Source organism: Anthonomus grandis, chromosome 1, assembly GCF_022605725.1.
Source record: "Anthonomus grandis grandis chromosome 1, icAntGran1.3, whole genome shotgun sequence".
NCBI lineage: Eukaryota > Metazoa > Arthropoda > Insecta > Coleoptera > Curculionidae > Anthonomus > Anthonomus grandis.
Window position 1 is genome coordinate 19,924,159 of NC_065546.1, and position 23,478 is coordinate 19,947,636.

The following is a 23,478-nucleotide window of genomic DNA, read 5'->3' on the forward strand; positions in this document are numbered from 1 at the left end:
AATTAATATTTGTCATGATAGAGAATAAAAATAGAGTAATTAAATGTAAAAACCATAAAACAATTCCAAGTCTAATGAGACACGTCTTATTAAGATATTTTTAAGAGTGATACATGGCAGGGTATATAATAAGCTTGAGGAAAGAATCGAAACCAGCAGGTCAGTTTTCGGAGCAGCCTAGAAACAGCAAACAGCGGCTTTCTATCGTTGTTTGCTGTTTATGTGCTGATTCACAGAGATCGTGAGAGTAGACAACCAAGAAGAATAACCACAGTTGTTTTTTTGTTCAATCCATATCTAAACGGCTTCTGATAAAGTAAGTCATAACAAGATGCTACAAATTTTAAAAATAACTGGAATAGATGACAAAGATATTGGTAGAATTGTCTATTTGTACTGGCACCAGACAGCTGCAGTGTGGGCGGAACACCAACTACCAGATAAAATTCAAGTCAAGCGAGGAGTGCGGAAGGGATGCATTCAGTCACCCTTGATCTTCAACCTTTATTCAGAGAAAGTATTTAATGAAGCTTTTACTGATGCCACTGAAGGGACTGATATTTATGGCATTAACGTAAATAGTTACGCTGACATAACTAAACACTTCTGGTCACTAATAATGAAGAAGAAATACAAAACCTCATGAATAAGATAACCAATACTAGTACATAGTTTGGCTTAAGAATTAATACCAAAAAAACAAAATATATTATTATTAGCAAGGAACCTAACATTGAGGATATTTGTATCACTGTTAATCGCACATAGTTCATAGTATATCGTGGTTAAATAATTTGAGGCAATGCAATGGTACGAAATAGTAGCAGCGATTAATAAAACAATAGTTTGTTGGCTGTCGTAATGTTGGCTACCACGTAAAACAACGTGGTAGCCAATATTACGACCAATAAGGATTGTTGAACGGTCAGTAATATAAAATACTTAAACTGACGGGTTTCTTCAACTTAAGAAAAATAAATTATACCAACCAATGCAAACAGATACATAATTAAGAAAAGAGGCTCTACCACCTGTTTCTCCGCTTAATTATTTTTGTACGTGCTTGAAACACAAACGGTTTCGAGCAGCTTTAATAGCACTATAGGTTATCCCACATAAAAGAAAGAATAAAAGCCGGGAGCGACGGGGTGTAAGGGCCCTACGCCTGGCCCCCTGATCCATCCAATATCCGAAGGAAGCTAATATTTATTAAGGAAGAAGGCAACCAGAGAACGTCGAAACGAGAAAAACAATGGAGCTCAATGAGCGAGTTGCTCGTTGGGTGACTTTTAAGTCACGTGTACAGCGTTTCTATGGGGTTTTGGAATCTTTTCGTCTATTTCTTTTGTTTAAAGGTCGATATATTTTTGTGGCTTACAAAGAGTTTTGATAAATTTATATAAGAGGTATAATTAGGAAGAACGTTTCATTATATTATAAAAGTAATATTTTGTTTAGGGTAATCGAGACCTAGAACGCTCTAGGACTCTCAAATTCTGAAGAAGTGAAAAAAAATAAAAATAAGACTGTTTAAAAGAGGGTAAAAACCTGAGCAACTATGAAGCGTCAAAGAGAAGGTCGATATAATTTTCATACTTTAAATAATATCGAGTAATTCATGTAGATGGAAAATTAGTAATATATTGATAACAAAACATCTTGTCGAACTTGAATTGTCTTATTTATTTACTGTAACACGACGTTTCGGTTGGTAAGTATCTCCAACCGTTATCAAGTGTAAACTGACAGCAAACTACTATTCTATAGGCTTATATACTAGATGTGTGCAGCGATGTGGAAAGGAAAGTCATCCGTGAAAAGAGTTGGGGGGAGGACACGACTCTCTCTAGATCCTACACTGTCCTGAGAGTAGAGGCTTCCAGATGTTGGGTACATCGACGCTTGGCTGGCTGAAGATCCCCTGATTCTGTGAAATGAAAACTGCCTCTACGAACTTCCTCTTCCGCCAGTGCTGTTCCTTGTACAGAATCTTGGCTTCTGACCAATGGATATTGTGTCCATTATGCCACGCGTGCTCTGCTATTCCGGATTTGGAAACCTCTCCTCTTTGGGTCCGGCTGCGATGTTCCTTCGCTCTGACTTCTAGGGGGCGCTTCGTTTCACCTATGTATGAGTCACCGCACTCACATGGGATCTGGTAGACGCAATTTTTGGTATTCAACAGGCCATCTGGTTTGGTCTTTGATACCACGCTTCTGATAGTGGTGCTAGATCTAAAGGCAGTTCTAATATTGTACTTGCTGGCAATGCGTCGGATTTGTTCCGATGTACCCCTAATGTAAGGTATGGGTAGAAGTCTGGTTGTCGTGGTGGCCTCGTCTCTGATTTGATTTGGACGCGTCCTTTGGATGGTCCTACTTATTAGCTTCTTTGGATATCCATTCTGTTGTAGGTCTTTGTAGTTGAGGTCCTCGTCGCTTCTACAGATGGTTCGAGCTCTATTGTAGAGGGATGTTATGATGCCTACTTTGGTGGTTGCAGGATGGTTGGACTCATAGTGAAGATACTGGCCCGTGTGTGTTGGTTTTCTATAAACTGAAGTTCGTAGATTTCCACCGACCTTTTTAACGAGGACATCTAGGAAAAGTAGAGCTGAGTTCTTCTCTGTCTCCATCGTGAACTTGATTGTTGGTCTGAAGTTGTTGAGGTGAAGCAGAAAATCCTGAAGTGCTTTTTCCTCTTTGTCCCAGATGATGAAGGTGTCGTCCACATATCGAAGCCAGAGCTTGGGTTTGCAATGGGAGGCATCTATTGCATGTTCCTCGAACCATTCCATGAAGATGTTTGCTATTACTGGGGAAAGAGATGAACCCATTGGAAGTCCTTCGTCTTGGGCGTAGAATCTATCCTTGACCTGAAAGTAAGAATTACGAAGACAGATCTCTAAAAGTTCCATCACCCCGTCCAGAGGCAGTGTGGTCCGAGTTGAGAAAGCTGCATCCTTGCTTGGTTTGTCTCGGATGATGTTAAGAGACTCTCCTATGGGTACATTGGTGTAGAGACTTTCGATATCAAAACTCACCAATCTGTCATTGGTCTCGACTTCGATCCCTCCAAGAAGGTCTACAAAGTGGGCAGAGTTTCGCACGAAAGACGCTGCATTTCCCAGGACCGGTCTAATGATCTCCAAAAGGAATTTCGAGAGTTCTGATGTCGGCGAATTTCTAGAGCTCGTGATGGGCCGCAGAGGCATTTGCTCCTTTTGAATCTTGGGTAGTCCGTATAGGTGTGGAGGTTTGCTATAATGTGGTGTCAGCCTAGAGCGTACCGCATCCGACAATGTTGAGGAGTACTTCTTAAGTGCTCTGTAAATTCGACCTTCTATGGTTGTCGTCGGATCCTTAGATAGTAGCCTGTATTCGCCTTTGTTCAAAACTTCCTCAACCTTGTTTTCGTAGGTTTCCAGGTCCATAACCACAGTTGCATTGCCCTTATCTGCAGGAAGAATTTTGATGTTCTTTTCACTTTTGAGATTTCTGAGAGCTGTTTCCTCTTCTTTGCTGATGTTCTGCGAAGGTTTCTGTTTTTTAAGTGAGTCCAGAGCAACCCTTACCTCGTGTCGAAATTCATCGGCCTCAGGACGTGGTAGGTGGATTGATTCTACTGAAGACACTATGTCTATAAAGGATGGTTTTGAGGATATGACGAAGTTTAATCCTCTGTTTAACACCTTTTGTTCAGCATCGGTAAGGGTTGTTTTTGACACATGATGGTGGCGGGGAGGTTAGAGGTTGGTGCTGGTTGAGTTTTGTTGGTTCGTCTGGATTTAAGGTTTTGGAGTTTTGAAAGGTGGCCTGCTCTTAGCTTTTCTCTTAGTTTCTGGCAAGCGAAGTCTATTTTGTCAAAGATTGATTGATAGTCTTCCTCCAATGTAACTTCTTTGATTTCTTCGAATCGCTGACTGCATTCGATTTCTATTTGTGCTTTCTTCCAACGGTGGTAGCTAAGTTGAGATCGCAGCAGCTCCATACTAGCACGTTCAAGAATACGTTAATAACAATAGCAGAGCACGCGTGGCATAATGGACACAATATCCATTGGTCAGAAGCCAAGATTCTGCACAAGGAACAGCACTGGCGGAAGAGGAAGTTCGTAGAGGCAGTTTTCATTTCACAGAATCAGGGGATCTTCAGCCAGCCAAGCGTCAATGTACCCAACATCTGGAAGCCTCTACTCTCAGGACAGTGTAGGATCTAGAGAGAGACGTGTCCTCCCCCCAACTCTTTTCACGGATGACTTTCCTTTTCACATCGCTGCACACATCTAGTATATAAGTCTATAGAATAGTAGTTTGCTGTCAGTTTACACTTAATAACGGTTGGAGATACTTACCAACCGAAACGTCGTATTACATTAAATAAATAAGACAATGCAAGTTCGACAAGATGTTTTCACTGTACCATTGTCTACCACCTTCAAAAACATATTGATAATAGTTATAAATTTACAACTGGGCAAGCCTTTTTGTTGTTAGGAAACCGGAAGTCTATGAAAAATCTATCACGGTAATGGTATACAGGGTGTTCGAAAAATAGATGGAGATATTTCAATGGGTGATCCCTTGTAAAATAATATGATAAAAAGTTTCTATAAACATGGGTCCGGAAATGCACAGTTTTCAAGATACAGGATGATACGTTTTTTTAAAAATCATAATTGTTTATTAATAATAATTATTTTTCTAGAAAAACTGGCACTTGTCAATGTTAAACCTCCATCCAGAAATCATTTTTTGTTTTCCAAGGCACCGGTGATTTTTTTGCCAAAAATTAATAAACCAATTATGTCCAGTGGCATGCAATAAAACGGGTTTTATTTTTTTTTTTTGAAAGTCAGATATGAAAAAAATACAAGAGGCCAAAAAGTTGTATTTTTAAATGCTTAATCAAACAATAAATATTAAAGTTGAAAAAAAGGCAGTGGTGTAAATTTTTTTGCCAATAATATTTTCTAAGATGTCCATTGCGACGCCACTGGACCTTATAATTTCAATCTAATTAGGGCTAAATTAGCCTCTTAATACAACAAGTAATACTGCCAAATTTCAAAAGAATCAAAGAGTAAATATTTTTTTTAATAATAATAAAAAAATAATATTAAAAAAAAATGTATCACCCTATATCTTGAAAACTGTGTATTTCCGGACCCATGTTTATAGAAACTTTTCGACAAACATTGAAATATCTCCGTCTATTTTTCGAACACCCTGTATAGTTTAACAATTAGGTCTATTCAGTAACTTTCTAAAAAATTATCTTTCACATGCTATTAGTTCAGCTTCTTTTATCATATGTAGACTGAGTTTTTATAAGTACTATTGTATTAATTTAATTAATTTTCCAGGTGAGCTTATACAGGATTTTATGTCAATACTGAAGGAGATAATTGCTTTCTTTTTTTTTTCACTTAACTTATATTTGTATATCTTGTTTAGAACTTGTGTGGTTATATGTTATGTTTATTATATGTATATTTGCCTGGTTTTAAAAATATAAATGTTAATAATGTGTATAATTTAGGTAAAGCAATAAAACTACAAATATTTTAACATTTATAAAAATTTTATTTAGTCATTTATTAAGAGTATATATTTTTTTCTTTAATTCTATTTGTTGGAAAACAATCGTTTATTTCTATAATTAATACTTTTTTTCGCAATCACTCCGAAGCTAATAGTAAGAACTATGGCGTTCCATGTACATTTTCGAAGAATTTTTTTCGCATTAAATTTTAGGAGAAAACTTCATTAAAAAGGGAGATTTTTCAAATAGTGTCCTTTCACACAGACCAGGATTTCTTTTCTTAGAAGAAATTGATGACCCTTATCAAATTTCATTATACTAAAAAAAATATGATTTATTATTTCATCAATAAATACCCTGGAATTTTATAGCAAAAAGTATTTAATCGCAAGGAAGTAGAACTATAGTGAGATTAAAGATTTGATTTGAATTCTGATTTTTTTTAATTTAAAAGGACTGTTTTTTAGAAAATGTTATTCTTTAATTTTTCAATTTTTTCGTGATCGTACTACTTGCATCCTCTAGTGGAAGAGTTAGGCACTAAAAAAGGCTTCTTTTAAGCTCCGGGAATATTTATTGCTGCTACAAGTTAAACTTTAATTTTTATTTTCATTCTTTTTAACTAAAACCAATTTCTATATCTACTATTAACTAGAAAGGGTTTTAAATGTTAACTGATTACCTTTTGAGTCGTATGTATAAACGTTTTTTCATTGTGAAATTTGTCTTTTTTAATAGTTTTAAAAAATATCAAGAGAATAATTAGTTAAGATATAAAGAGTTACAATTAAACACAAATATTTAAATACTTTTTTGCTATTTTTTTAGCATTTAGCAATTCAGCATTTTTATGTTTCATGATTTTGTTTTTTATCTATATTTCTTTTTTAATACTCTACAGGGTGCCTCCGATTAAGTCGGCACTATTGGTATCTTTGTTAATATTTAAGATACAGGGTCGGTTAAATTAGCAAACTAGTAGGATTTTTTCTGCTGATTAAAATGGTGAAAACAGAAAAAAAATTGAACATCGCGTTTTCGAGAAAATATGAAAAATGTACTTTTATTAAATGGAATCTCCTGTATATTTTTACATAAATCAAAAGATAATAATTTTCTTAATAAAAAAGTTTATTTACACTAATAGCCTAACCCTAAAAATAACAAAGTTATAGCGATATTAATAATTTTGTCAAATTTAGGCAAGTTGGCGTTGAACTTTTTGAGAGCAAAACAAATAAATCACTGTTTGAATAATAAAATGACAGTAGCCGTAGATTTTATCAAATAAAGAAATACTGACAGTTACATGTTAGCAAAGTTTGTGATTTTTGTAAAATCTAAATTAGTAAAATGCCTTTTACGCATATTTTACGAAAAATGTGATATATTAGAATGTTACCTTGTATGTCGAAAAAATAGGGACAAAGCGCTAGAAGAGTACCGCCAGAGATTCCAGACTCATAACTTGCCAAACCGTAGATACTTTTTAATTCTCTACAGAAAATTTAGAAGTAACGAAAACGTGTTTAAAAGAACTAGAAGGAACCAATTTATAGTAAGCGAGGATGTTGAAATTTCTATTTTGGCATATTTTGAAGCTCATATGGAAAACTCAACTAGAGAGTTAGCAAGAGCTTACGGTGTGAGCTTAGTAACAATTTGGCGGGTCTTAAAGAAACACAAATTTGTGCCATATAAGTATCGACCAGTACAAACATTGTTGCCTGGCGATAACGAAAGAAGACTTGCTTTTTGTAACTGGTTACGTAATGCATATGAAGCTAAGGATAATATTTTAAACCGTATAACTTGGAGCGACGAAGCTAATTTTTCAAACAAAGGTATATTAAACCGTAAAAATGTACACTATTGGTTCCAAGAAAATATTTTCCTTACTGATCCCAGAAATCCTCAAAATCAATTTAGTATAAACGTTTGGTGCGGCTTAATAGGAAGCCAAGTAATAGGACCTATGTTTTATGATGGCACTTTGACTGGAAGGAGATGTGTTGAGTTGATCTCATATCTCACATCTGGAACGCTGAAAGATATGTTAACTTGGAGAGACGGCAACAAATCTATTATCAACAGGATGGAGCACCTCCCCATCAACTAAATGATGTAAGAATATTACTTAATAGACTGTTAAAAGCTACAAGACGTGTGCTTAAGTGTGCTCAGAAATGTATTGAACAAGATGGCGATGTTTTTGCTCATTTATTGTAAATTAGTAGTTTTACTTGATGTTATTTATTTCAAAGCCAACTTGCCTAAATTTGACGAAATTATTAATATCGCTATAACTTTGTTATTTTTAGGTTTAGGCTATTAGTGTAAAGAAACTGTTTTATTAAGAAAATTATTATCTTTTGATTTATGTAAAAATATACAGGGGATTCCATTTAACAAAAGTACATTTTTCAGATTTTCTCGAAAACGCGATGTTCAATTTTTTTCTGTTTTCACCATTTTAATCAACAGAAAAAATCCTACTAGTTTGCTAATTTAACCGACCCTGTATCTTAAATATTAACAAAGATACCAATAGTGCCGACTTAATCGGAGGCACCCTGTATAATGTAATAATCTGCATTCGTAAATATTTGGAATTCTTGGAGTAGCATATTAAGTTTCTCTGTATTAATTTTTTTTATATAATTTTGTTTTAAACGGTATTTAAATACAGAGTCGCTTAAAATTCGTGATTTTAGCGCTAGATATGAAGATGCACTTTTATACATAACACAAACATAAACATTATGAACACTTTCATAATGTACCTAGGTAAACACAGAGATTTTTATGAAAATTGTGAAACTGTAATATTAGTTATGTCAAACTTAAAATATTTATTTATATTTTAGGCACAAAATTCCCCTTCATAATGAAACTGTGCTTCTCATCGTCAAGAAGTATGACGATCCGAAACGGCGATAACAACGCAAACGGATCGGCCAAGATGGACGATCAGAAACCGGGATCGAACTAGGATCTAGCAAACATTATTTAGGGCGTAGCAGCTCCTTAATATTATTTGTGGCAGTGTCTCCTGGAAGGGAGGCAAAAACTACTTTATATTATTATAAGTTCGTGTATATCTGTTTTCGTTGTTCAATTAGTTCGTAACCGTCACACAAACACATATCCTTTCCATGTTTTAATGTTATTATTATGCATATTTTATATATGGTGGTTGATTATATCGTACAGAGCGTTCAGTCGAAACTGGCCTAAAAAATGACACGCGTGATTAAATAATATTGACAAAAGGAACGCTTTGTTTAGGGGTGTTACAAAATTGTCTTAGAAATTAAAAGTGCTCAAAGAAAACGGCAAATTACAAAGTATAAGTGCAATAAGTTACGAAAGAAGATTGTTTATCACAATTAAAATTAATTGTTACACCCTTTGTTGTGTTTGTATTGTGTGTATGTTACATGGGGTTTTAATTTGAGTTGATTATTATTATTATTGAGGTACTTAGTTTCTTTAATTAGTAGGTCTCGAGGATTAATTGGCAGATTTGCGTTTGAAAAGCTGTTAAAAAATATAATTATGACATTTTTTACAGCGGACCAAAGAATTGAATTTTGAAACACTATATTTTTCGATGGGTGACATTTTATAAAATAAAAACGTAAATCTGCTGGATATCTTGTGAAATTGATTCTTTGTTTTTTTTTAATTAATTTGCTGACTGTTAATGGAATACTTTTTTAATAAAATGAGATGAATTTTTCACTGAACGTGAGTAATGGTGTTATTGTTTGGGTAAGTAATTCAAGATAAATAAAATTTTTTTTGATGGAAATGTAAATAAGCTTACAGAAAAATTATTCGACAATAATATTTAAAATAAAACTCTTTTTTAAAAAGTAAATTTTTCTGGAGGTGAAACATTTTTAAACAGTTTTTATCTTAAAAGCTCTGGTATTAAAAGCGAGGACTTAGCATCACCGTACAAAATGACGCTGAATTATTAAAACGTGATATTTAGACGCAAGTAAGCTTTTAGTAAATAACGCTCGAGAACGTGTTTAAAGGGCAACTAATTTCTGTTCATAAAATACGAATTTTGCCTATGTATAACTTTAACTTATAATGGTAGCTTTTGCTTTTTTTTTCCTTTTTAAGGTTATTTAGGTTAAAACTTTCCAAAATACGTAAAATAATTTATTTTGTAAAATAGGCAGGGGAATTTATTTTGGAAATGAGAGGATTTATTATTTAGAGTTTTAGTATATAGGTGGTTTGATCGTTATTAACACTAATATGGTTTACAATGTATGATCTATACAGTGTCTTTAAAATGGTAAGTTAATGACAGGAAATGTTCGACAAAACAAATCAAGTTAATGTTGCTTTAAAAATTTACAAAAAAACAATTACACTTAAACTTTATATTTACAATTAAACTTTATATGCTCATAAAAATTTAAAGCCATTAAAATTGCCATTAATTTTGCTACGCTTTTGTGGGATGAAGGTGGGGGGGGGGGGAGGGGAAAGGTATTAATCTGTTGTTATAAGCGTGAGTGACCTATCAGTATCAAATATTTTTCTATTTTTAAAAAAACCTATATACTTCCAAAATAAGTTTATTAAAAAGAATATCCAAATTCTGGTATCTCTGAAAGCTGACGTGCAATATTCTATTTAACAGAATTCTCAGAAGTAGTAGAAAAACTATTTGAATCTGTGTGCAATTATCCACAATAGAGTAAACCATATTTTAGATGACATAATACAGTGTTAATAAAGTTGTTTCCCTACTAGAAGTACAAGAATGACTGTTCTAATTACACTGACTATTCTAAATTAAAATGTATGAGCTTTAGTAATCCTCTTCTCACATGGTTGCACAGTTTTGTATCTAATAAGTTAGAGTGTATAAGGGCCAATACCTTCTTGTCATGAGATAGAGGTAATTTCTGGGATACCACAAGGCTCTCACTGTGGTGTTTTGTTCTTCTTACTATTTACCAATGACACCAGCTGTATCACTGACTAAATTACATTTCGTTAACCACGGTTATGAGTATGCCTTTATAGTGTGGTCTCTTACTTACCTTTTTATGCTGCAATGATTCCATAGGTATATTCAATAAGCATGGATATACCTTTTGCAAAAATTATCAAACAAAATTATCGCACCACTGATTATTTTGTCAAGAAAATTTAAATAAAAATAAATGTTAGTTGAAACAGTTGTATATCTTTTCTCATACAAAAAGCAGAACTGGACAGAAACTATGTTTATGCTCTATCATGGAAGATGCTGCTCGTGAGGAGTGGAAAAACATTTCGCAGAAAAGTTTTCAAAATTTGAGACGAGGAATGCCACTAAGACTTCAAGCGGTTATTGCAGCTAGAGGTAGCAATATACGATATTAAGACTTCATTATGGTTCTATTGTTTTATTTTTGTATCAAATTTGTAAAAATCGATGTTTTTTCCTTGTATTGAATTTAGTTACTTAAATCTCGTTTTGTTAAACAAAATATAATTTTTATTGTTATAAATAATGCATAGTTAATAGTGCTTATTACTAATTTTTTAATCTTTATTAAATAAAAATGAAGTGGTGCGATAATTTTTTCCAGGAGTTTATATATATATATACAGAGAAGTCATAATAAGATTGGCAGTCAAGTAGACCCCTAGAGTAACTGGATTAATTATTAATATAATTTTTTAGTTTCGATCTTGTTGGATATAATTAATTTACTGTTGTTTATTTTGTTGTAAAATTGGAGATTTCTGTTAAAAATCATTAGATAAATAAACATCAAGTGTCCATATGCTTAGTTTCCATATCCATAGTTTTCCAGAATTTGTTTAATTGCAAACTGCTCTTTTCTGGCCAAGTAATGACTTTATTTCGACTGGACTCAAATTTTTCATTTAGATCATATGGTGTCATGGCAGATTATTTTAGTTTCATTATTTCACACTTTTACAAAATGTTGTCTATTTGTAAAATATGACTGTAATAGCTAACAAGAATTTTCTCTAACCGTATGTTTTCAGCTTATTTAAAAGAATTTTATGGTTCACAGATTCGATAGCCTTTAAAAAATCTTTCGAAAGGCGACATACTAGGAAGGCCACTACATAGGAAGAGGTCTAGTTTTGCATGATTTGAGTAGGGTATTATTTATAGCATTTACGCAAAAAGAGCCTGTTTTCTTACTTAAGTAATAGTTAAGTTAAAGTTACTCAAGTAATATTGCTATTGCTTATTCATTCAGCTAGGTCAAGAAGAAGGTAGTAGCATTATTAAAGATCATCTTCCTATCAATATATTCCTGGTCATTATTGTCTGAATTATTGTGATGTAAGGCGAAAATGCCTAGGCTTGACATTTTTATTCCTTGTGCAGCACTAACCTCAACAACCATAGTTCAACTATTATTTTTATCCTTAAGGCTTTTTATAACACTGCGTTTTTTTTTTGTATTGGAAGACTTATAATAATGTTGAATTCAAATTGGTTATAGTATCTGCTAATAGACTTTTACTTTATACCTTGGAAATCTCACTACACAATATAGCTCTTTCAAAGAGATGTGGTGAGTTTAATGATCGTTTTTAGCAAAATACTACCTTTGTATATGCATTGATCAAAATCATGATTGGACACAAGCACTTTGTCAATCTGCAGTAAAGTTTATTCTGCATAGTACAATGGTAATTCTCTAGAAATCACTAAATTTAAAAAGATTGGAATAATATCTATTCTATAGTTAATTATAGTATTATATTTTGAGGAGGAAGGCTGTTGATGAGCCTTTATAGTCTAAAAAAGAGCTATCAAAATCAAGGTTAGGTCAAAAAAAAGCTTCAAAAATATTAACACTTGAGCCTTTATTAAATCACCAACACCAGCTTTTTTCGTTTTAACATTAATCTTCATTTGGTATTGTTTTCTAAAGATCTCCTGTTAAATTGTTCAGTATTACTGGTGGGATAGGCCGTATATATTTCTCAAGCCTATCAAAAAATAGACCAAATTGATGAAATATCATAATCATATGTTTTTAATTGAAATCCTTACCCAAACATACACCGTCTACATTTTTAGATAAAGGCATCGTGCGCATATTCCAGAGTTGCCAAACATATATAAATTATAGTATGTAGAAAAAAAATGCACAGTTGTCATATCTAAAAATACCGCCCCTCAGTTCAAAATTCTATTTTTATCCGATTTTGCTAGAGCGACCTTGTAGGAATTTATATCAAATGTAGTGACATATCGTAAATTACTGCATATTCTAGAACGTTATTAAAAAAGTTAAAATGTTGCAACGAGCTACTTTTAGTGTCTAGTGTGATAAAATGTATTTCAGTTGTATTCTTTTTATTTTGTGCTGGCAAGTAGTTTATTAAGACTTTTTACGGCTTCTTTTTAAATTCATTTTCAACGAATAAAATCTTTTGTGCAATGTTAAAAATCATAATTTCAAGTACATATTCTGTAAGATATATAACTGAAGTCAATATATTATTAACTATGTATGAAGTATTTCAAGAAATGAAACTTTTTAGCAAATATTATGAACCCATTACATATTTTTAGGTACATATCAAATCGATTCGTATTTTTTAAGCAATTTTTTTCAGGGCTTTATATTAAAAATATTGCTACATTAGAATAATTGTAATAGGTAGTATACCAACAACGGTATTCCTTCATAACTTTTAAATCATATCCCAACTTTTAAACATTTTTTTCTACCATATTAAAAATTTACATTTAAAATGCTTAAGCTTAAGAAACCAGTTTCGTCCTTAGGGTATATATTATAAATATACGTGTATAGAGAAATTTCATAATATTCCAAATAATTTTTAGTTTTCTACATATCGTCTTCCCCACTAAACTGTGAGCCTGCGTAACGGCCTCTTATTTATTTATGCAACGCCCTCTAAGTTATACAGTGTATCCTGCTAAAAACTAATTCTAGATAAAGTTATTTTTCAATGCGTTGAGCTCTAACACACACTGTATAAAAATTGATAAGTTTCAATATGATTTCAAGGGACCACGCTTACGAGGGTAATTTAAGTTCGGGGTGTTGTTCACTTTTCAGCAACGTATATTATTATGGCCTAAGCAACTTTATTTTGCAATGTTTTCAAAAATCAAAAAAGCTCTAGTTACACGTGTTATTCATAAATAATTATAATAGATATAATATCGCCATTATAGTTCAATTTAGCAATTTGGGTAAAATTAAATAATTACTTGTCTATAGCGTCCACCTCCCCGTATTTAAAAAAATAACTTTACTGAAAAATCAATGGTGATTTGAGCCATTTATTTTACATCTTCATATATTAAAAGTGCTTGGAAAAGTGTGACGTCGTTAAAAAGCGCAAAAGCGATTGATAGCAATTTTGAATTTACAGATTGATTTAAGGGAATATATATCAGAATCAATATTATATATGAGGTCAATATGAATAACAAAAACAAACCAAACATAAGAGGCATTTTTTTTATGAATCATAGGCGTGGGAAGTTCTATTATAGAAGAAAGTAAAAGTGCATTTATGCTTATACTCACTAATTGTCAATCTTTGGTTAATAAATTTAACAAAGTACTTGGAGGTTTTATCATATTTATTTAGTTTTAATATGAAGAATAGGTATAAATAACTAATCCAGAGTAGGCCAATGGTAATTTAATTTAAACTGTTCACAGAAAATACAACTCAATTAGAACTGTTGTTCAAAAATAGACATGACAATTTTCTTAGAACTTTTAAGTTATATGCTTTAAATACTCCAGGTTACTTAAACAGTGCTAAGCTATGAGTCTACGGGATGGTTCTTCTGGAACCGAATCGATGGATTATCGAAAAACTTTAAAGAAGAAAAGTTGGCAACATGACAGAGATTTTCATTATTAAATTTGGGTTTTATTTCTTACCGAAGAAAATCGACATTATTGGAGAAAAAAGAGTCAATAAATAATGAACTTTTGTAATTTTGTATTTCTTTGTTTTCTCTTACCCTAGAGAAATCAAATATATGGTCGGACCGTTGCGAATAAAATAAATTTACACCGATGTTATTTATTTTTTATTATAAGGAATAATTTTTTATTATACATATGAAGCGCCCCAGCAATCCGAAAATAAATAAGAAACGGCTTTAAATACTAAAAGAAGAACATAAAAATGGCTTGAAAGCCTGGACCTGAAATAATTTAGGTTTAATTTTTTAACCTCCTGAATTGAGATTAAGAGATATTGCTTGTCTCAAAAGCCTAGTATATAAGCCGTGACTACCAAGAAGAAATATAAATATGACTTCACATAACTAAAATTTATAGTAAGTAACTTCTACTTCTTAGAAAGAGTAAAAAAATTACTAGAGAATAGAAATGACTTCATCCCAAAAAATATGAATATAACTGCCCTGAAGAAATGCATATATCTTTAACGACCTGGAAGAAATCCAAAATTATGCCAAATGAAATTACTCGAGCTGTCTCTAAGAGATATAAACCCCTACTTCAACTACCTGGAAATAGTGAAGGAAGGAACATATAGTTACATAACAATAATTATGTATAAGTACGTATACATAATAATAAGATGAAGTACCTTGAAGGAATCAGAAATTACTTAAAAATGTTAAGAGCTTAGAAAAAGGAATTATAAATTTAATTGCCTAAAAAAGATTCGTTGTTGGACACTAATTAACTGTACAAAAATAATGTTTCATATTTAAAGTAACTAAACAAATCCACCTTCTAGTTTATATGAAGTAATGTGGTGCAGAAAAAACGAAACATCGTTTAAAAAAAAATTGACTCTATATTTCAATTTTAGTAATTACACTTTAATTCATATTAAGCTGGTTTAAATATGAAAGTACCATAAGCAGAGTCCATGATGCTTGATTTTTTAAATTACTGATAAAGAAAACGAATCATACCTTTTCCAAACACTCACACTTTTAATCTACAGTCGGCAACAGAAATCCAAAAAAAAAATAGAATTAATAATATATTACCATATAACAATATCCGTTCAAGCCTTTGATGTAACCCGAGAATCGCACTACGATTTTTTGCGCAAAAAGTTACTGAAATCGGATTCGCAAATGCTCGAAGCGGCCTCCACATAAAAGACAAATAGTAAATTGTAAACGTAGTATTAAAAGAATTATCTATCCCCTATTATAGTTTAGTTATTTATTGACGAATTTGGCGGCACTCGCGATTCCAAAATAGTTTAGTTGTTGAAAAATCGAGGGAGTCGTCAAATATTTAGAAGTAGTTATTGTTAGACTCTGTATACCTATTTGTGGTAAATATTTAGGTACTTACTCTGGTATTTGGTAGTTATTTTATATGTAGAAACATATCAAATTAGTTTACTAGGTTTGTCTTATGAGCACTTTGTTATCATATCGTTAAGAGGAATGTCAGTAGACGTAATTTGCCACTTTTTACACGTGACACATATCAGACAAATTATTAACTCGGAAAAACACACATTAATTCACCAAATACCAGACCCAAGCAGCAGCAGATTCCTGTATGTCGTTTATTTTATGTAGTGTTTCCTCTATCTCTCTTTAAAGGAAAGAATAACTAAGCATCTGTGTCGTATATTAATATTAATTATGATTAATTATAATATATTAAAAAATAAAAAGAAAACATTAGTTTTTGAGTCAATTACTCGTGCCTCTAGTATATGTCACACTCACATTCTCTCTTTTTTATATGTTTGTCTCTCTCTCTCTCTCTCTCTTGTGCTCTCTCTCTTTCTAAGTGCGAAATATATAGGGCAGCTACACATTTAATTTGGATTTGCCCTTTATATATTGTACAAAGTTGTTTCTCTCTGTGATATTGTTATGTTGTCTGTTGATATATTAGTTTATTCTACTGTTAATAGTTTGTCTGGGGTAATACACCAGCTATTGTAAAGAAAATGTAAATATTTTAATTAATTTGTTAATATCTCTTAGGAATGAAGTTTTATTAAAAAAACAAATATTGATTAAGAGAAAACCAAAAAATGATAAAACATCTGAACCACTTTTCTATAAAATATTGTTTTCAAATTCCGTCAACTGCATTTTTGAAGTCGGATCTGAATATTTTATTTAATTTTTTGTTACTACTATAATGTTACACATTAAAAAGATGTTTGAAAGAAAAAAATAAATAGATAGAATTATAATCTACTCATCTCTATCTATATCGCGTCATACGTATTGTGCTGAAAAAAAATCGTACTTGATTTAAATTAATTTTGAATTAAACAAAGATAGTGGACTATACTGGTGTCGTAATGAAGCGGGCTCACAAAAATTAAGTATTGAACGTTCATAAGTACTTCTTTTATGGTTGGAATCTTTGGTGTGATACTAAAATCACAAAACACTTTTACCACTAACCTCTTTATATTAATAATAACCTCTTTACATTTTTACTCTCGACATGTTTCGCTAACGATTTTATCATCTATTATAAGATAGGAGGAGGAGAAATATAAAATTGAGATGTTTTGTGAATAATTTGTACGTCTTCTTTATATAAAATTAGCCATTATATTTCTTCAACTCTTATAATGGGGCGGTCTTGTTGCAGCTAAATGGTTTACCTGATATCTAAAGCAGGAAGCTGAAGAAAATCCCATAACCTCTTTCCATTTAATGATTTTCTGATGACTAATATCTATTGATTTCTTCATTATAGCAAGTGAGGCATCATCGGAAAATAAAATATTTCAGGCGAAATATATGTATGTGCCATTATTTCCAATAAAGGCATACTTATAAGTATTGCATTATTGCAATTGCCGACCGAAATCTAATACCTAAATTTGGTTACTAAACAACTTTTTTCAGGATATTATCTCTCCTTATAAATTCGTTTTACACGGATTTTTATAGTCAAATTGTCTTTGGATCCTTTCGCGAGTACTGCAATGAATATTATGATACGACCGCCCAACATTTAATCTAGTCCCATGAGCAATTGTGAGCACCACTTATTACTTTCAATAGTATTGAAAAATAGTGTATGTCTTATAGTATTTATTAATAGTATATGTATTCTACACTTTCAATGATACAGATGCTATTCTGAGTGGTGATTCACATACACTTTCTTTAGGCTCGTCCAATATTGTTAAAACATAGATCATACTGGAGAGACCAGATTACATTACAATAATCTGGAGTTAGTCTATCCAGAGTGCAATGGAAAAATGGAAGCTATTGGTCAAAATAAATACCTAAGTCTATATCATTTACTTTATTGAAGTATTAAAAGGTGACCAAAATATTAATTAGATTAGAAGACATTTCTTGTGTTCAAGTTCATTTTATTTAGTCAACATTACTGGAGTTCCAGCATCTGTCTTCAAAAACCTGAATATCATTTAGCAAATGCTATGAGAGAGCGATGAATCGTAAAATGTCACTAACAAATAAACTAAAAATAGGGGCTATAATGGGAATCCCTGGAGTTAAGTTTATTTACACAAGTACACAAGTTATAGTACCCAAGTTTATGTTTATTTTCCAGGTACTAAAGGTTTATTAAAAATAGTGCCAATAGATTTTGCAGATTGAAATGAAATATAATCATCAGATATAATATATACAATTAAATATGATGAGATATTATCAGTTAAGTTTGTGTTGAGTAAATCGTCAATGAATGTTGGTGGTTGCGTAGTGAAACTTATATCAAGCTATTAAAAATTTGTCATTCTAACTTGTCGATATCTTTATCTTAATTCCTAGGTTTATAATTTATATTTTTAATATACATCTTTACCATAACAATGGTATTTGGCTTTAATGTTTATCTCCAACATTAAAGCAATAAAGAAAGATGTATACAAGATTATGAAATAATACAAAAACCATAAAATACCTATCTATATATTTATAAGTGTCGAGTATTCTAGTCTTCACACAATAGCTATATTTACAACGCGTGTACCAAATATTTAATATTTGGATCAAATTAATAATTATAAAGTAAATTATATCTATACCAAACAAAAGTAAAAGTAAAAAATTGATTTTCTTTACTGGCTGGTGTACATATTATTGTATTTTTTCCTCCTCTTATCTATTTATGTTTCGTAAATTCTAAGACTGTTATAGTTTAAAAATATTTGATTGTGCCAAAAACCATTTAGTTCATGAACTTTTTTAATATAGTACTTACCTAAATAATGAATTATACAAGAAGGGCGTCCGAAAACGCTTTATTGAGCAGGAGCTTGCTTACTGTAAATATGATGTAAAAAAATGATAATCTAAGCACACTGGAACTTTACTCGCACACAGAGAGAGACAAAAAATTATGCCAGAAACCACCCACATCCACCCACCAACCCAACCATATGCAAAGTAAACAAGAAACTTACACGTTCAAAAATACACATACCAAATTCAGATTTTCACATTTCTTTCACAATTTACTATATACAGGGTGTCCTCTAAGGACCGTACCAAAATACGATACTCAGACCACACACTGTATAAGTTTTTCAGGCTCTACTTGCAAAAATGGTATTAATTGCTAGCAAGTGGCAACCTACAAAACATTACACCAAAAAATAAATTTAAATTAAAATTAGGTAAATGTTTTATGTATTTTCGGAGCTGTGTATAAAATGATATTAATATAATTAAATAATATAATAAACGCGTTCTACAAATATTAATAAAATGCCAAATATTTTTGTCCTATATCCACGCCCCTGTCAGTGTAATGTATTTTTCATTTATGCAGGGTGGCAATAATTCCAGGCCATTTCAGCTTGTTCCAGAGTTATATGTATTCGCGTATGTTAATTGGCACCCTGCATGTTTGTTCTGTGATTTTTATTTTCGGAAATAACTGATCTAATAAATTCACTGACCAGTTGGTTATAAAATAACAGCAGGGGGTTGGCTTGCCGGGACTATATGTATCCCTTGAGTTATTTATTTTTTCGAATGTAAATATCTATGACGTGGCTAAAAGTAAAATTATAAAAAATGTAAATGTGTGTTTTTGAACAGTAAGGTGTTATATCATATCCCTGTTATATCATATCCTTTTAGCTCCCATCCTCTTTGTGGTTGTTAGTAGAGCAACTTTTCACGGCGAAAGTATAAGGAAGCAATCAATCAGAAGAGGAAATCTGAAATCTACTTATTTTGTGGAGTATCTTATTACCTTTAGGTTTATTTGTAGTGCAACATGTCAATTGGGCTGCATTATATGCCTTAATAATTATAAAAAAAAACTTTAAAACCAACGCCAACCAATTTGATTATTGGAACAGCAACTTGGGCGCTTAATATTGCGGTAAGTAAAAATATTATGATAATATTCAATTTTGTCCCAATTTGACTCAAATCAACGTCCTAAGAAAATAAATTTTAAAAGAAATTAAGAAAGCTATATCCATTCCTGAATTATTTTAACGAAAGGGCTTTATTTCCCAATCTTGGAGCATTAAATTAAATATTAAAAATCATAACTAAAATTCTTGTAAAAATCTGTAAATTGTAGCTTAGCGTAATGAAACAATTTAATCAGCTTTTAGATAATTTTATTTTTTGTTGAATTTCAAATTGTCTATTTAACGCCATATATTACACTTACAAGATATGGAAGTGGGTGATTCAAATAATAAAGAAATTTAATAATTGAAAAAATTACACACACTTGAAAGAAAAAAAAATCTTATACGAAATTTATTTGGATTTGATTTTTCATTATCAAAACTTATAGACAGAAACAAGTATAATAGCATATTTTTTATAGAATCTCATTCTCATATACAATATAATGAAACCTGTTGTGAAATATGGATTCTCACACTAATTACTACGAAATGAAGCTATTCCTAAATCATAAGTTACATTTTAATGCTTACATTTCGAAATGGTCGTATAAAAAATTATCATTTCTAGAACCATGTTAGATATTCGATCCCTATTCCAAGAATTACTAAAATAACATATTTGCAATAATCACAGCAAAAATATTGAGTTTACTTTTTTCGATCCAAGCTGATTTAAACAGCAATCTAGATATTGTTGGATTTAGGGATCGATAAAATTAAAGACTCGACAGTAGTTTTAAATGGCTGACGTTTCGCAAAATTTATTTGTTTTTCAGGGCTCTGATGCTACCTAATACATTCTAGAATAATAATTAACAATGATATATACGAATGTTGAGGTAATAGCGTAATAGAGATGTGCGGATAGTATCTACTCGATACTTTAATATCTGATACATGCGAAGATTCGAAGTAATCGAATCCTTCGTCCCGAACTACTCGTTACTCGAATACTTTTTTAAATCCCAAATTTCCATGTCACCGGTGGCTGCTTATGCGTACTAAATATATTTTATAAGTAAAATATGGCAATATTGTTAATAAAATGAAATCAACCGCCGCCGATCGGCCCAACAATAATAATTAATCAATAATACCCTTATTGTTTTTGTATTTATTTATTATTTGTTGTATTTACCCGGCATTGTCGCCAATCGCCACGCACTTGCTTGATACTTCGATACTCGATACCTTGTTCTAGGTAAAAGTATTTGAATTCGTCCGTCGTGCCCGATTACTTGACTACTTTTTATTTGCATAAGTATTGAATTATCATTTTGTAATATCTTACTATAACTTGATAACCCTCTATTATACTCAAAAAATATAACAAACGCCAAAGCAAGCCCCAAATTTAATATAGGTATTCATATAAAATATTAATATTCGCCTGTATATTCACTAACAACTAACAAGTAATGACTACTTTGTAACGAATACAAAGTATCTGATACTTAACCGATTCCAAGCGATCTATCGGTTTTAACTGCGGTTAAGCCCTTGGTTCACCTTGAACAGTCCCTTTATAACATAACCAATCGTGTCCGCTTGGACGTGTTTGGTTGAAGTAAATTCGTAATTTGTCAGCTGTCACTATCATAATTTTGTTTGTTTTTAAATAATACCCCAGACGCCAGTAATATTATATACAGGGTGACAATTTCAAGAGTAGCCATGGCTTATAATTTTTAAACCGTAAAAGATATAAAAAAATGCTTAAAACCGTTTCTATAGTAACAAGGGGGAACCAAAATGATGAATTTTTTAGGGATATACTATCATCCCCCTAACCCCCAGAACCACCCCCTTAAAAATTTTAAATTGGAAGGGTAGTCGAGTGATACCTTGTTTGAAAGGTCTATTAATTCCCTATATTTTGCCGTCTTACTCATTAAAATCAATGCAAGCATTTCCGAGATATGTATGTCCTTTTAAATGTTAGTCAATTCATTTTACTATCAGAATAAAAATATTTATTCTGATACTAAAATGAATTGTTAAAAGCCAAAACAAAACTCCAATAAATAGTACACTTATACTGAAATTATTGAATTGTCGGAATGGTATTTGGCGATGTAAAAAAAAGGAAAATTTTCGATACCTGCCATTCTCGAAATATTTGTTGTTTTTTGTTTATTTAAATTTTGCCTTAAAATGTTCAATTTTTGGTTTGGTTAGTAATATCGTGGTTCTTTTTGTGATTTAAAGTTCTCTCACTGCTCTAGTTTTATTTTTACAATGGTTTATACGATCGCCGAAAGAGTTGAAATGATATTTATTTATGGTTCTCAAAATCGCTGTTTTCGTAGAAGTGCCACAATATTTAATGAGAGGCACCCAGATAAGCAGGTTGGGCATTATTACATCCAGAAGTTGGTAAGAAAATTTGAAGAAACTGGGTTTGTAGGTAATATAAAGAAAAATCAGCCAAGAATACTGGATGAAGCAACTTAGATTGAGGTTCTTGGGCATTTTGCTATGGATCCTGGTATGTCGTCTCGTCAAGCAGTAGCTGCCACAGGAGTGTCTCGTGAATCAGTACGAAAGATATTAAAAATTAATAAATTCCATCCTTACAAGCTACAGATTGTTCAAGAACTTGGTGATGACGATCCAGACAGGCGGATCGAATTTTGTGAATTAATGACCCAAAAAATAATAAATGAGCCACGTTTTATAAAAAACATTTGTTTTAGTGACGAGTGCACTTTTTATTTAAACGGTAACGTTAATAAGCAAAACTGCCGTTACTGGAGTGATGAGAATCCCCATATTTTTAGGGAAGGGCACACCCAATATCCCCAAAAAATAAATGTGTGGGCCGGAATTCTAGGGAATAATATAATTGGGCCATTGTTTATTGATGATAATCTAAATGGAGAAATTTATGCTGAAATGTTAGAAACAACTGCTGAGCCTTTAGTAATAACGGAATTGAAAAACCAAAGGGATGAAAATGGAGATCTTGTTCTTGATGAAAATTTATTGCATTTTCAACAAGATGGGGCCCCACCACATTATGTATTGCCTGTTAGAGAGTGGCTAGATAATCATTATCCAGACCAATGGATTGGTAGAAGAGGACCTATTGAGTGGCCGCCAAGATTGCCAGATCTCACCCCTCTCGATTTTTTTCTTTGGGGTCACCTAAAATCGGTCGTTTTCAAAACGCAGCCTGCCACCATTGAGGAGCTAAAACAAAGAATTACACAAGAGTGCCGATTATTAACAACTGAAGTTTTTAGAAATGTTCGTCAAGAGTTTGAAAACAGATTGTACTTTTGCTTGCAAAATCATGGAAGCCACTTTGAGCATTTAATAAAATAATTAAAGTTCAATGCAGATTTTTATTGTTTTAAAAATAGAATAAAAGCAATATTGCAGAGTGTTTTCCTCGTTCTTAACCATTTGTACTAATGTTTAAATGTTAAATATTTTATGACATTTTCAAAATATGTTAATTTTATAAGAAATTAAAAACACTTAAATAACCTTTAATAAAATATTAAAATTGGCATAACTCTAAAATAAATGCATTGAT

General features: G+C 31.8%; 1 protein-coding gene across 2 annotated transcripts in view; it reads left to right on the forward strand.

Annotated features, from left to right (window-relative positions):
• Window positions 1–16,233, forward strand: part of LOC126739447 (heterogeneous nuclear ribonucleoprotein L) — an 840,569-nt gene extending 824,336 nt beyond the window's left edge. For both annotated transcript variants that reach the window (XM_050445127.1, XM_050445137.1), the window contains exon 11: window positions 8,411–16,233. In XM_050445127.1, the coding sequence (XP_050301084.1) occupies window positions 8,411–8,535 (125 nt within the window). In that variant the 3' untranslated portion in view covers window positions 8,536–16,233. The remainder of the gene's footprint in view (window positions 1–8,410) is intronic.
• Window positions 16,234–23,478: the final 7,245 nt, after the last annotated feature.